The sequence below is a fragment of the Ciona robusta genome, chromosome 12 (genome assembly GCF_009617815.1).
Source record: "Ciona robusta chromosome 12, ASM961781v2".
Lineage (NCBI taxonomy): Eukaryota > Metazoa > Chordata > Ascidiacea > Phlebobranchia > Cionidae > Ciona > Ciona robusta.
The window spans coordinates 715281-730643 of record NC_143246.1 but is presented as its reverse complement, the minus strand read 5'-3'; the positions used below and the strand labels follow the sequence as shown (position 1 = coordinate 730643).

Here is a 15363-nt window from a genome sequence, read left to right as displayed (position 1 = left end):
GCTTCAAAATTAATAAATTTGAGCGAAAATGACTTCTAAATATCTTACTGGGTAGCACAACAGTTTTAAAAAAACTCTTTTATTAAAAACGTTAAAAACAAGACATGGATAAGCATATACAAGCCTTAATGCTTAGTTTGTATCCATTACAGGTAATTTTTGTGTAGAATTTCTTCTTCTGTATGGCTAACAATTTAAACAACTCAATAGTGACCACTGGTTTAGAGCAATTGTCGATAAGTTTCTTGCCCAAGGACACACACCCACAAAAAAAATAGTAGCAGCATCAAACCCAGTATTTTTTGGCTAGACGCGCACTCTTACCATTACAACATAACTAACGAAATAACTTGGACAACGATTTAAAATCAATTCAATAAGCATACTACTGTTCTGACAATGTATTTGAATTTGTACACTCTTAAAATGTAAAAAAACATATTTAAAGAATCTTGAAAGGAAAAACATGAACCAGGTTTTTTCATACTGAATAGCTAAAACAACCAAAAGTTGTAGAATTACACTATGTATAATTGTATATTAATTAAACACCTTGAAGAGATAAAACATTAAAATGTCATACACAAATCAGCTATGTAATTATTGCAATGAATTAAAATAATTTGTAAATCATAGTCCTATTATAATTATGCAGTGGTTCAACATAATAAGTGCAGTATAAAGAAACGGAAATCACTTTTTAAAAGTTACTTATAAAACAAAATAGCAAAAAAATTAAAAGTATATTTTATTAAGTATTTATAGTAGGGTGGGGGAAGATGGGACACCTTTGACACATAATAACCAAATATCCTGATCGTGTTTTAAACAATTAACAATGATCTGTGGGAGTTGTGAGGATAAAGTTTTATAAAAAATCATTGAATGTTTGTTTACTACCAAATTGGAGGAGAAAATAGATTGAAAAGGTGCCCCATCTTCCCCCACCCTACTATATGTTATGCTGTTGGAATACAAGATCAAAGATCAAATTCCTAAAACAACGAAGGGAATCAACAGCATAAACGACAGTTGTTTAAACATGCTATGGATAAAAAGCAGAGAAAAATATCAGTTAAAAAGTGTAGCTGTTGAGCTAATGTTACTCAAAATAAAAAGTTTTAGAAATATTTTCATGGAAAATAAATTCGAATCTTTTGCTGGATTGATCTTCTGCATATGGGACATGCATTCAAACGTGGGGAACAGCTTTGGCACACACATAGGTGTCCACATGGGTTAAATGCAATAGTTGCATCTCTGTTCAAGCAAACTTTGCAACATAATTGTGAGTTGGAGTTACTTTGTCCGCTAGAAATGTTGTCACTGTCTAAAAAAGAAAATAATATTTTATGAAATGAATTTAACTTATTTTTGTTATGTATATTTGTATACATTCGTTATAACACAGGTGTTCTGTTTCACATACCTCGTGCTGGTTTGTGAGTGAACGTGTATTTTGTGGGTTATTGTTTATTTGTGTGGTGGCGGATATTTTTGACCTTTTTGGAAAGTGTGGCTGACTATTTAGGCAACCCATTAGGGGTAACTAACTGGTTACCATGTGTGTCCTTAAGCAAAAACATTTAACGGCAATAGCTCCAAGCCAGATGGGTTGTCTAAATTACCAACATACATTACTAAAAGTTTCACCAAAAACAATCACCCAAAACTTGCAACTCGTAAACTGCCACGAGATGAATGAAACAAAACACCCATGTTATATAACGAATGTCGTTTCCATTTCATGTGAGAATAAATAATTTTTATCCATTTATACTTACTATCAGTGCCATGCATTGGTATAGATGGTTGAATGAAGTTGGTGCGCTGGACAGGGATCCTAACGTCGCTGTCCACAGGAAGGAAATAATGCCCACTCTGTGTTGGAGTGAATGTATCTTGCGTATTAGTTGTTGTTGTTGTTGTTGTTGTTGTTGTTTCACTGCTTTCAAGTACAGCGTTAATTAATCCTTCACTTGTTTGGTAATAACATCCACTTGATTCAATCAATCTGTTGGATTTAAAAAAAGATATTTAACTTCATTGTCTATATAAATGTAACTTGCTTTTGCTTTATTCTTACGACTCTAAAAGAACATTGTTAATTGTTTAAACATGATCAAGAAATATGGGCTTTAGGTGCTAATGTTTTTACATATTAGTACCACACTCTATATAAATATTAAACATTAGAGATATTTAATATTTACACCTTTTCATGACTCTCTCTACCGCCACCAAACCAAATATTTCCACGGCTTGTTGCACGTAATCTTGCGTCATTCCTTCTTCCAGTAGTTGGCGCTGTTGAGTAGCCTGAAAAAATTTTACAAAGTCACTTGAAGTATCATCTCAAGATCAATTTTTGTGTACGCAAATTTACAGGTTGAATAAAAAAACATTAAACACGGTCATAACAAACACTTATAAAAACTCATTAATATTGAAATAGATTTCAATCGAAGGCTTACCAATGTTTCATGGTTCTGTATAGGTGATGGTAGAAATGTTGGACCGCTTTCCACAGAAGGTAAGTTAACCACGTGTACATTACGTGGGTAACTCGCTTGTATGTTGGCAACAAACGCATGGCCTTTATTTTGTAGAAGAAACTCACATCTGAACAAATGGTTTAAGTATAACTCTCATGCATATTCATAAGTTATAATTCAATTTTATACTTATACACCAGACACACATGGTGTATTCGTACACCTCATGCTCACTGTCAAGTTATAACATGGGTGTCTTCTTATATACCAGACACACATGGTGTATTCGTACACCTCATGCTCACTGTCAAGTTATAACATGGGTGTCTTCTTATACACCAGACACACATGGTGTATTCGTACACCTCATGCTCACTGTCAAGTTATAACATGGGTGTCTTCTTATACACCAGACACACATGGTGTATTCGTACACCTCATGCTCACTGTCAAGTTATAACATGGGTGTCTTCTTATACACCAGACACACATGGTGTATTCGTACACCTCATGCTCACTGTCAAGTTATAACATGGGTGTCTTCTTATACACCAAACACACATGGTGTATTCGTACACCTCATGGTCACTGTCAAGTTATAACATGGGTGTCTTCTTATACACCAAACACACATGGTGTATTCGTACACCTCATGCTCACTGTCAAGTTATAACATGGGTGTCTTCTTGTACAACCGGACACACATAGTGTATTCGTACACCTCATGCTCACTGTCAAGTTATAACATGGGTGTCTTCTTATACACCAGGCACACATGGTGTATTCATACACCTCATGCTCATTGCCAAGTTATAACATGGGTGTCTTCCTATACACTAGGCACACATGGTGTATTCATACACCTCATGCTCACTGTCAAGTTATAATACGGGTGTCTTCTTATACACCAAACACACATGGTGTATTCATACACCTCATGCTCACTGTCAAGTTATAACATGGGTGTCTTTTTATACACCAGACACACATGGTGTATTCGTACACCTCATGCTCACTGTCAAGTTATAACATGGGTGTCTTCTTATACACCAGACACACATGGTGTATTCGTACACCTCATGCTCACTGTCAAGTTATAACATGGGTGTCTTCTTATACACCAGACACACATGGTGTATTCGTACACCTCATGCTCACTGTCAAGTTATAACATGGGTGTCTTCTTGTACACCAGACACACATGGTGTATTCGTACACCTCATGCTCACTGTCAAGTTATAACATGGGTGTCTTCTTATACACCAGACACACATGGTGTATTCGTACACCTCATGCTCACTGTCAAGTTATAACATGGGTGTCTTCTTATACACCAGGCACACATGGTGTATTCATACACCTCATGGTCACTGTCAAGTTATAACATGGGTGTCTTCTTATACACCAAACACACATGGTGTATTCGTACACCTCATGGTCACTGTCAAGTTATAACATGGGTGTCTTCTTATACACCAAACACACATGGTGTATTCGTACACCTCATGCTCACTGTCAAGTTATAACATGGGTGTCTTCTTGTACAACCGGACACACATAGTGTATTCGTACACCTCATGCTCACTGTCAAGTTATAACATGGGTGTCTTCTTATACACCAGGCACACATGGTGTATTCATACACCTCATGCTCATTGCCAAGTTATAACATGGGTGTCTTCCTATACACTAGGCACACATGGTGTATTCATACACCTCATGGTCACTGTCAAGTTATAATACGGGTGTCTTCTTATACACCAAACACACATGGTGTATTCATACACCTCATGCTCACTGTCAAGTTATAACATGGGTGTCTTCTTATACACCAGGCACACATGGTGTATTCATACACCTCATGGTCACTGTCAAGTTATAACATGGGTGTCTTCTTATACACCAGACACACATGGTGTATTCATACACCTCATGCTCACTGTCAAGTTATAACATGGGTGTCTTCTTATACACCAGACACACATGGTGTATTCATACACCTCATGCTCACTGTCAAGTTATAACATGGGTGTCTTCCTATACACTAGGCACACATGGTGTATTCATACACCTCATGCTCACTGTCAAGTTATAATACGGGTGCCTTCTTATACAGTTGAAGACAATAATAGTTGCGAATAGTTATTGTAAATAAGAATTTATAATCTTGGCCATCAAAAGTAAAGTATAAGCCTCCCTACTTACTGTGGAAACCACTTTGCATGTTCCATCCATGGTTCATCTTCCACATCAAAGTTTTTTAATTTATTTCCACAATACCAACATTTTACTAAGTCACCTGGACCTGTAAAGAAATATTTCAATACAAACACGATAAACCACATAATATAATAATGTGTGGGGTAAGACGGGAAACCTTTAGCACATAATATCTAAATTGGCCAACCGAATTATGTTTCCAACAATTAACAACGATCTATGGGAGTCGTAGGGATATAGTTTTATAATTTGTTAAATATTCTTTGTTTACTACCAAATGGGACGAGAAAAATAGAAAGGTGTCCCATCTTACCCCACCCCACTCCCAAAATAATATATAAGCTAATATACATTTCACAATTGTGTCCATTCTCGAACGTTTCCGTAAAATACTTAAACTTAGTCTCCAAAAAGTTTTCTTTATAGTAATTTCAATGCAACTCGTAAGCAGGCACGGTGCGTGTGAAACAGAACACCTGTGTTATGACAACTGCCATTGCCCGCCATGCAAGGATAAATAGGTTACATACGTGGTAACTCATAAGCACGAACAAGGTGTATGAAACAGAACTTATTCATACCAACAAAAGCTTGTATAAGACAGAGATTAGGAATATTTCAAACAATTTACTGATAAAAAAAAGTACGAAATTGAAGGAAAAAGGGAAGAAACTTACCGAGATAATAAAATCCAGCTTCTGCAATTTCATCAATGGTGGCTCTCAGGTGGTGCCGGGGTGAGAAACCTCTGAAAGATGATCTTCGTTGCTCCAAGGACCTCATGTGAGCATTGTGTGGATGCAGGAGGTGGGGATGCTGATGAACTTCCTGAAGTAATGGGAGCATGAAGATATTGAATAAAAGGGATGATTCCATAAAAAAGTTTGTTGCATTTTTTTGTTTTTTAAACTTTAAATTTTTTTTCATTTTTTATAATTTTTTTTGGATACGCAGATATTTATATCCAGACATGTCTCTTTAAAAAACTGATCCTTACGCAGCTATTTTTTATTCAAGCTAATCGTTTTTTGGGCTTACAACAAAGATATATACAATACATTTTATCAAATAACCAGCACCATCAGTCTCATATAGGTACATTGTGCGCTATTAGTTAAACTCAATTTGTTTGCTGTATATATAGTAGCACTTGTTGTATTCTCTTATAATGCAAAGAGAATTGTCCAACAATATAAGTGCTAGAACAGGGCCAGATTCATATAACATATCATAGTTAGGTTTTATTAAATGCAACAAATCTTTTATGGAAAACCGTGCAGGCTTAAAGTTGTAACCAAGAAATAAGTGCATAGGTTGAATACATGCGTCATTATTTCGTCATTCGAGGAAAACGATGTCTTTGTTTATATTTCATCCATTGTTTAACACTTGATGTTCGCAACACATCCGACTTAACTTCATTGTATGTTTATGATAAAAATTTAAAAATAAAAACCAGAATATTATTAGGATATGGGAGACCAGGAAAACACAACGTCAGCGAGCAAAGCGAAATTTAAATATTTGACAGAATTTTTACAAAGTCAATGTTTTGTCTAATTACCGGCCAAGTCTGCTCCCAATTGTCAATAAAGAAACACTGGATTTTTCTCTCTAAATATTGCATGCGTCTGCTTGCAATACGTATAAAAAATCATTACTTTTACGTTAAAGAGGTTTGCAGGTGCAGTCCAAACAGAAAATTTTATCTGTTTTAATTGCATACATAGAAAAAAATGAGTTTGTGCAGTCCTGTGAGAGACGATTCTCATCTATGTTAACTTGGTTAACAGAAGTTCACAAAATAAATGATTTAAAAAACTACACAAGATGCTTTGGGGTAATGGGCTAATACTGGACCTGACATTAGACGAATATCGTCTTTATACGTGTATACGTCACACACGGCATTGTTCGCCCGTGAATGCCACGTGTGGTGATGCAACCACAAATTCATCAGTCGTTCGTTTAATGCTTGTAGCGTACTGTTACTTCGTTTATTGTGTCTTTCCTTAACTAATTCATTCCGCAGAATTGCTTCAATCATTCATTAAGTTAAATATAAATAAACCGAGCTTTGAAATAGGTTCTACCTTATCGTCTAGACATATATAGAACAGAATACATACTTGATTTACTTGTTGTTGTAACCTTGGTCGCACACCACGAACTTGGGGTTGAACGTTTGGTTCTTGACGTGGAATTCTTCGGGTAAAATTTTGAATAAATCTGAAAAACATGAGATTAGAAATACTTTGTAATAAATTTTCTAGCGAATTGTTTTGAAGTAACCTTGTTTAGACCGCACACGCAAATGTCTTTAACAAAAAAAATAATCCTTTTCTATGCCATATGTATCGTGAGCTGACGCATATAGAAAAAAACTATTTTATTTTTCAGGACTGTGAATATGACAAACATAAACTTAGTAAAAAATTTTCGCCAAAAGTTACAAAATTGCTGATAATGTGAACATTATGTATCAATTACAAATCAACCAATTATAACAACATCTGCCACCAACCTGCAATTCGGAAATCTTTCCAAATGTCGATTTTTCGGATTGTCGTCCACATTCCAGTTACCAAGCACATTAGAACAACAGAAGCACTCAACCATATCACTTATGCCGAGATAATAGAAACCATATTTAGCCAAAGCTGCCGTGTTGACCTCACGTAACTGGTGGGGCCAGTAATCAAATGTTCGTCTGTTGGTAACAAATTATTTATTAGAAAAGTTGTCACAAAGCATGTGGGTATAGTGTTAGTAGTGTCTGGTGGAAATGACACCTAATTGTTTATATCATATGTTTCAACACCCCAGTTCTTCCCTTAAGAGTGGTAACAGAGTACTATCTATAAACTGTTGCTGCAAAGATTTTACACTTGTTTTCTAAAGCGGCATACAGGTTGTCTTGAACAGGTTGTTTTATACAGGTTGTCTTACACAGGTTGTCTTCAACAGTGAATGTTAATCAAACTGTAGCCTATATTGCTTTATAATATTTGTATGCAAATAAATGCAAGAGCTTTTTTGAAAACATAGTACAATCAGCAGATACTATATGTGGTGTGTGCTTTCCAAAAAAGTAGGAGTTTCAAAAATTTACTTTTTCCCAGTTTTCCAACAAAGCTGTGAATTTAAAATACCCAGCCAACAGCAAAAAAAAAAACCAAAACATTGACAAAAAACAAACAGTTTGTATTAAAATGAAAAAGCTTTAGTAGCGACATTTAAAATAGCGAAGCCAATTCAACATCCCAGTAAATATGACAATAGTAAATAACATTATTGTTGAAAGGTAATCTGATAGTAAGCCATAAAAGGCCGTATAAGTTTACAAGGAATAATATTGTAAAACACAATGAATATTTACATATTCAACTTTATACTTTTATGTGTAAGGCGTTTAAGGACCATTGTTTCGCTGTTACAACTGTAGGCATAATGTTAGGGGACATGGGATGAAATTGAATCAGAGGTGACATCATGTGTTTTAGCGTTTTTAAACCTAAGCAGATTTTACCCTGCTGTTAGGTGTCTATACAAACAAGTAGAGCCAAAGTATATTGCATTCACCACATTAATCAATGAGGTTCCCTATGTTTGACAACTATGAGTGTAACTGTATTTTAACAATGTCACCCCATATTTTACTCTGCTGTTAGGTGTCTATACAAACAAACAGAGCCAAAGTATATTGCATTCACCACATTAATCAATGAGGTTTTTTATGTTTGACAACTATGAGTGTAACTGTATTTTAACAATGTCACCCCAGATTTTAACCTGCTGTTAGGTGTCTATACAAACAAACAGAGCCAAAGTATATTGCATTCGCCACATTAATCAATGAGGTTCCCTATGTTTGACAACTATGAGTGTAACTGTATTTTAACAATGTCACCCCAGATTTTACCCTGCTGTTGGGTGTTTATACAAACAAGCAGAGCCAAAGTATATTGCATTCACCAAATTAATCAATGAGGTTCCCTATGTTTGACAACTATGAGTGTAACTGTATTTTAACAATGTCACCCCATATTTTACTCTGCTGGTAAGTGTCTATACAAACAAACAGAGCCAAAGTATATTGCATTCACCACACTAATCAATGAGGTTTTTCATGTTTGACAACCAGTGTAACTGTATTTTAACAATGTCACCCCAGATTTTACCCTGCTGTTAGGTGTCTATACAAACAAACAGAGCCAAAGTATATTGCATTCACCACATTAATCAATGAGGTTTTTCATGTTTGACAACCAGTGTAACTGTATTTTAAGTTTTTTACAGTGTCACCCAATTTAAATCAAGATATAGGCGGATAGGCCTATATATAAGAATTCAAATATTTTTGATTATTTTTTGTATTCTCTTTATTGTTTAAAACACTTAATTCAAAGCGATGAATAAAGGACAAATAGAAACACAACGGCGTTTAAATAAACAGAGATAAGTAGTGCATAGCAACACAACAAACAAACATTATTCGTTCACACTTACTTTCTGTCGACTTCTTTGCTTAAATCCAAATATTCCAAAAAGCTTGTGAACTGTAACATAAGGAAGTGTTAAGTTATTTCAAATTAACAATTATTTTAAGCCAGAGTTTCACAACTTTTTAGGTAAATTTTATATATACACCTAGTATTGGCACATTTGGTTTAGAAAGACTCATTTGTTAGTTTTAAACAGTAGCCTACCCCATTGATACATATAATAGGCTACTGCAGTAACTACTTAAGTAGCATTTTAGTCTTTGCCATTTTATTTGTCTTTAAAATATTTCTCTACAAATAGGACAACATGTCAGCGTTTAAAATAATAAAAAAATAAAAAGAAATACAGACGCCCAATGGGCCCAAAAAGAGAACAAACCAAGCATATATGTTTAAAAGTATTGACAATACGGTGTATTGTAACACGATACTTACCTCAGTGGGATTGGTGTTGACAAAATGATTCATATCTTGATGATTTGGTGTTGAAATGTTGGTGTCATTTACTGAGTTTGCTACAAAGATGAGAAAATATAACGTAATATTAGTGTGGTTTAATGGGAAAGCAAAGAAATGCTACAGCTAAAGATTTAATGTTTATGCAGAATGTACATTTATTTTATAATACTGACATTCACTAGTTCGAATTCCTCCACTATCTGTTGTAGTTGCAAAAAATCAAAATTTTAACTGGTGAAGCAGAAAAACATGATAACGTAGAATCCTTAATCATAGGGTTTAATATGCATATAGGCACCTAACATGGGTATGCAGGGTAGACATGTGTGCCCTGGAATCAATTATAATACCATATACGAGTAATCTGTGTACTAATAGGTAAACTACGGACATAGTAATAGGTAAACTAGGGACAACGCACCAATTAAAGATAAAAACAAGGGATATGGTCAAAATAACACCCTGGTTTTCCAAAAGATAGGTGCCTATAAACAGGCATTATATTAGCACTGACCATTTGTAGTTCCCTCATTATTTCCAATGTCAATCAAAAGGGCTTCATTTTGATTAGGTTGTTGTGATGTGTTTATATTTCTATTGTGAAATAAACCAGACACAGAAGGTTCCTGTTTCATCAAAATATGGATTATGATTGATTGAGACAATTCAATGAAAGGTTCGAAAAATGAAAAAAAAAGCAATAAAAATAATGTTCAAAATTACTGTGTATATATTATATAATTATAGTACTGTGGTGGAAGATGGGACACCTTTAACACATAATATCCAAATATCCTGATCGTGTTTTAAACAATTAACAACGGACTATGTCGTAAGGGTACGGTTTTATAATTCTTTGAATATTCTTTGTTTACTACCAAATGGGACGATAAAATAGAATGAAAAGGCGTCCCATCTTCCCCCACCCTACTATTATATTTAAGACTTAAACGTTTTTTCCATTCAGATTGACTATTGGACAGACCTTAGTGAGGTTCGCCCAGTAGATATTCATGTATCGCTTGTATATCTTACTGTGAAATGTCTAGTTTGTATATAATATTATACTTGTCTTTATATAGAATATTAAAAACAGTGAACAAATTAATTAAACATACTCACATTAGATAAACTTTCTATGGGAGAATTTGCATTGGTGGATAAGTTAGCTGTTGTGGTGGATACTTCCGTGGGAGCTGTTTCAATAAAGTATATAAAGATAAAGTTTTTAAAATCCCAGATGATTGGAAATCATTTTTTTACACAATTATATAGGCTATGCTAGTTTGTTTGTGACATGACCATATATAGCCTAAAAACATATTGAACACACATATTTTATATTTACCAAGGTCCTACAGTGAGGCATGCTGAGATATAGACCAGAGAGTCTGGGATATAGTTGGCCCAAAATGTATTTTAAGGCTTGGTTAGTTTATAAAACACAAGCAGCCACACTTTTAATAATAGCCTAATACATAGAACCATAAAATCTAGAATTGACCACTGCAAAAAAACATAATTTTTTTTGTAATTTTTTTACAGTTGTAATCATGCACAAAAAATAAGTTTCATATGGCTGTTTACTTGATTTTACATGATAGATAGTTTTTACGCAACATGTAATCTGTGATAAAAATAATAACATTTTATGTGAAAGCCTACATTTGAAGGTTAAACGATGTTATATTACATCACAATCGTTACCGTGATGCAATTGGACAGTATTACACAGCGCAACAATTGCTAATGTAACGCATACTATTAAGAAAACGTATTGAGTAATACACCACCTACAAGTTACTGATGTTATTTTTCAGCTTAAATTATCAACTGTCAGCAATTAGAAGAAGTTAATGGTGTAGCATGTAGGTAACCCACCACTTGAATAAACACGAAAATTGTTTTTAAATTTTTAACACTGTAATTATATATATATAACTTATCTAATTTATTGGCGAATTACAGTTGTTTGCCATTACTTTAAACTTACATAAATGGTAAACACGATATAAGTCATTTTACTTTATTAGACAAAATGTAATGCCATTTGTTGTGAAAGAAAATGAACAATTTAACAAAACTAAAACAATAACAACAAGATATAAGATATAACAAAACACCTCAAGCTAAATACACACAATTATTAAATCCAACTAATGGTGTAGCAATATAATATTCTATATTAAAATAGAAATACTAGAGTTCCAAAGCCCATGGGCATAATACTAGGGTGGCATATCATCACTATTTTCAAAACAGGAGTGAAATAGTGTTTTTTATCTCACACCTATTTTAAATAATGTGTTTTAGGTATATCACACCCTTGGCATCCAAGTTTTACATCTTAAAACAGCTTTCACCCTGCCGTTAAATGTCTACATACAAGCAGGGTCAAATTTCTTGCAATAAATAGCTGCATTTTAACAAAAACACCTCGGGCTTTGTTAAAAATGTAAAACGTGACGCCTATGCCAAAACCTTATGCAGATTGTAATCAAATATTACTCACCAGTTTGCGACAATGAGTTAAAAAACACACAATCTGGTTTGTGCCATTTCTTGTCTCCCTCTTTGTCACCAAGCTTCCAATTACGAACGCTGTTCTTACAACTTAATAAAAACAAATGTTTCAAATGGTTCGGAAAAAATTTAAGTATTCATAGGCAGTAGGCACCAAACATTTTAAAATCCAGGGGAGGCAGGGATAGTAAGATGCGCATTCATGTGAAACAAATTGAGTTGTAATGTTTACTTATTAATGCAGTGCAGAAAATCTCTGGGTAGGCCCAAAGTTAGTATAGACCAAGTTAGGAAACGGCGCTCGTGTCCGCCATTACGGAGCCCACAGAGCGTGAATCGCCTATACAAATGCATGGTCGGCATGTGTTCATGTAGTTCTTGTAAGCGATACAAAGCTAGAAAACACGTATAGCGATTGTTTTAACATTTAAAATATAATTTCTAATATAAATCTTGTTGTATAATATTAAATCTAAGAATTAATTAATGAAGTAAATTAATATTTTGACTGTTTTTCAGCGTACAGTGTGGTTTAACAGGATACTTTACGTTGGCGATTAAGACTAGCATCAATCAGCTTAGTTTACATAATAGTATATGATCATACCTACGAATCTGCAGAACCAGTAGATACTACATTTATAATTCAACATGAGTGGCCATGCAGCTCCAAACTGCTTAAGTACTAGCAGATAAGGTGTTCGCGTATTCCGATTTCATAAAGACCAAGAACGCAGAAAAGGTAGCTTATTAATTCAAGCAGAGGATCAAAATATTAACTCAGTATTGTTTACCACAATGTCACTTCGATATTAGGCAAATTTTACAAAGATACCTTTCGTTGCCGGGTATACGTGTTAAGTTTGTAAGCCAAAGAGTAAAATCACGGCAATTTACATGCAAAACTGCAGCTAGATACACTAGTATATGTTAATGTTATGCGTTTTTGCTTGTATTTTTATATTTTAAACATGTTCTTTTATATTTCTGGTTGGTATACTTGATATTTTCTGTTTTTTTACTCATTAATCGATCGAGTGTTCAATAAAATTTGATTCTTTATGTGAGGTTTATTTTTGTGATAAGATATAACATTAGTAGAAAGCCATTTTTACGCGCAGAAGTGCTTGGTTCTTAAAAAATCGCATTATTTAGGCGAAAAACAGCACCCAGCAATGATAAAATGCTATGCTGTGGGCTCCGTAATGGTGGCGTCTATGACGTCATAGACGCGCGACAATGGATAACAAGACTCGTTGTTTTACAATCCGTTTCCTAACTTGGTCTATACTAACTTTGGGTAGGCCTGACTACCCTGCCACCCCAGGTTTGGTGCCTTACCAGTCATGATTAGGAAATATCACTGCTACAATACCTGAAGCAAACCACACAGTCTTCAACACCAGTGAAATAAAACCCATGAATTGCAAGCTGGATCGGGTTAACTGGGGCTGAAGGAAAGTTTTCAAGTGATTGTATTCTGTTTGATTTGCTTGAATAATCTGGAACAAATGAAATATAAAGTTAATTTCACTCTTTAGATGTCATTAATCCAGCTACTTTTAGACATTCTATTCTCAATGGGTGGGTGAATTAGTTGCCGAGGACCAGGGATTTAAAGATTGGGCTAATTACCTCAACACCCAGAATGAAGTATAAAGTTAGTTTCACTCTTTAGATGTCATTAATCCAGCTACTTTTAGACATTCTACTCTATATGGGTGTGTGAAGTAGTTGTGAAGGACCAGGGTCCAGAGACTTACAGATTGGGCTCATAACCCCCCCACCAAACTGCTTATGTACTTCGTTCATGCAAAACAATGGGATCAACTCTAAAGTTACATTTTTTATATAACCGTGACTTTTTGCATTTTTTTTGAAAAAATTGTACAATAACTATCAGGTGAAGAAGCTGTGCCCTACTACGTCATACCCCCAACCCCGTAAATGTATGAATATAATACCTTTATCAATCTATTCTTTGCAACGGTAAAAAATCATGAATGGCGTTGCTATATATATATAAATATTAATTTATAATGAAAAAAAGTATATATATATATATATTTATATATATGCATAGGCTGTATATTTAGAATACTTACCCATGGCCGCAGCATGCTGGCTAACTCTATCTATATTATGAAACATAGTTTGATAATTCAAGTTGGAGCAAAATGAATCCACGAGCATCGTATGAGCTCGAAAATGAAGCAAAAATTACATTGTTTTCTATTTTTTAATAATCTATGACCTTAAGAATAATTTTAAATATAAAATGGGATTAAATAAACAGGTGTAAAATTTTACTCTCGTATAAAGGATATTTTTGGTTTTATACGATAATATAGATTACAGATAACCTGTGCATGGATTTTCTTATGAAATAATAAATTTTTGAGTATTTTTTGTCCAATGTCTGAATGTAACTTACTTAAAAGCGTGACCGGAAAAGTCGTTATAACACTGGTGTTCTGTTTCATACACCTCGTGCCCGCTTATAAGCTACCACGTATGTTAACTTATTTTTCCTTGTATGGCTGGGCAACGACAGTCGTTATAACATGGGTGTTCTGTTCCATACACCTCGTGCCTGGTTTTTGTTTAAACAAAAATTATTCGACAAACAAAAACATCTAATTTGTTACCATAAACTTTTAGACCTGTTATAACAGATCTAGCATGATACAGTATATACTCCGGCTGACTGTTGTTATACCAACAAGAAAAAATTCAACAATAATGTCCCGCTTGACATCAATACAATATCCACACATTATTCAAACTTTAGAAAGTCAATAGCATGGAAAGCTATATTCGTCAGGCTTTTGCTCACCAATGCCCCACTAATTTTTATTAGTATTTTAGGCGAAAAACAAACAAAACGACTGCTCTCTCTTGCTTTCTGAATATATTACGTACCACAATTTCGTCAAATTATTACAACACCACATAAGTACAGTATATGACGTAGACCACATAAATGTATAACGTTACTTCCCATTTTGCATGACACAACGTAACGTAACGTAAAGCACCAGACTCGATGATTCCGTATAAGTACAGCAACAAAGCATATATACCTAAACAGGTATCTATGAAAAAAGCTATTTAAAACACAAGAGATCACAGATATAATGAATGAGCACGTTTTAAACTAA

The 15363-nt window shown here is 34.3% G+C and overlaps 1 protein-coding gene across 1 annotated transcript; it reads right to left on the bottom strand.

The window, feature by feature from the left end:
- Window positions 1-386: 386 nt before the first annotated feature.
- On the bottom strand, window positions 387-14479 carry LOC149726096 (baculoviral IAP repeat-containing protein 7-like). Its single transcript, XM_089889526.1, has 15 exons — window positions 14308-14479; window positions 13578-13704; window positions 12192-12292; window positions 10802-10875; window positions 10194-10305; window positions 9656-9735; window positions 9225-9274; window positions 7240-7425; window positions 6845-6944; window positions 5393-5543; window positions 4701-4800; window positions 2475-2622; window positions 2216-2319; window positions 1785-2014; window positions 387-1330 (listed from the first exon to the last, which is right to left on the bottom strand). The coding sequence occupies exons 1-15, from the start codon at window positions 14393-14395 to the stop codon at window positions 1134-1136; spliced, it is 1848 nt and encodes a 615-aa protein (XP_089745652.1). The 5' UTR covers window positions 14396-14479; the 3' UTR covers window positions 387-1133.
- Window positions 14480-15363: the final 884 nt, after the last annotated feature.